The sequence below is a fragment of the Fopius arisanus genome, unplaced genomic scaffold, assembly GCF_000806365.1.
Source record: "Fopius arisanus strain USDA-PBARC FA_bdor unplaced genomic scaffold, ASM80636v1 scaffold00024, whole genome shotgun sequence".
Taxonomy (NCBI): domain Eukaryota; kingdom Metazoa; phylum Arthropoda; class Insecta; order Hymenoptera; family Braconidae; genus Fopius; species Fopius arisanus.
This window is the reverse complement of record NW_011887763.1, coordinates 1,164,629-1,165,659: the sequence shown is the minus strand read 5'-3', so window position 1 is coordinate 1,165,659 and position 1,031 is coordinate 1,164,629. Positions and strand designations below refer to the sequence as shown.

General features: G+C 41.8%; 1 protein-coding gene across 1 annotated transcript in view; it reads right to left on the bottom strand.

The window, feature by feature from the left end:
- The window catches only part of LOC105264696 (ubiquitin-conjugating enzyme E2 R2), a gene marked incomplete in the record, with an annotated part of 12,642 nt that extends 11,887 nt beyond the window's left edge, over positions 1-755 (bottom strand). The window contains 1 exon segment of the mRNA XM_011301757.1: positions 78-755. Within this exon segment, the coding sequence (XP_011300059.1) occupies positions 78-251 (174 nt within the window).
- Positions 756-1,031: the final 276 nt, after the last annotated feature.

The window sequence follows — 1,031 nt, the reverse complement described above, 5'->3', positions numbered from 1 at the left end:
AACTAAGAAACAGAATAAAAAATGGCAGATAACAGGCAATGAATGATTTATAATGTGGAAAAATGGTATTTACTAACCTTGAAATAGCCACCTTGATAAAGTGTATCTGGTGGTCCAAAAATTGCAACTTCCCACTCAAACATGTTGTCCTCATTGACGAGTTTAACTCGAAATCCCTCGACAGGTTCTTCCTGAAGGCTTTTGTACTCCAGGGCAAGTGCCCGCACTGCGCTACTAGTTGGCATTGCCATAATTTACAGGTTATCAAACCCTTTAATTTATCACAAAAAAAAAAAACAGTGGAAACTCAATGACTTCCCAGTGATGAACACAAATGGATAATGATAAAGAGACCCGACGCTGTGATAATTGTCCCCTCGGTGTTTATTTCTTCTCTCTCTCTCACCCTCTGTTATTTTCCTTTCTTCACGATTTTATTTTCTCACCAGTGTATGGAACACTAGTTTGCCTTTGCGCAATCCCGGAAATGGTATTCTCTTGCAACTTTACCTTCTTCGTAATGCCAGGGCTGGTAGAGTGAGAATTTTAAATAAAATTAACGATTGTATAAACAAAGAATGCACATTCACTGATACGATTATCTGTTGGGGTAGAGTGTTGAGAGTGAAGAGTTGGAGAGGTGAGGATCAAGTGAATGCCCCAGAACTCACAACTCTGTGAGGGACTTGCACCAACGGAGAGACAAATAACAGACGCCAAGGCGAATTCAGCCACCACTACTGAAAATTAAACAGCTGACGACAATACCAGCTGATACCAGCGCCAAATCACTCAAAATCCCAAATTGCTCACCAAGCGACATCTCACGTTTGTTTGACAAATTTCATTCTTCGAATTACCGCATCTTCCCGCCACCATATGGCTTCGGGCCACAAAGACGATTGACTAAGGTAGAGGCTCAGTCTGGAGGTTTGAATGACCCCACCGGCATCATAGTACTGCACCCCAAAAGACGGAGGGCACCACACGCAATGCTGGGATGTTTTTTTTTATTAACCAAGTTTTTATTG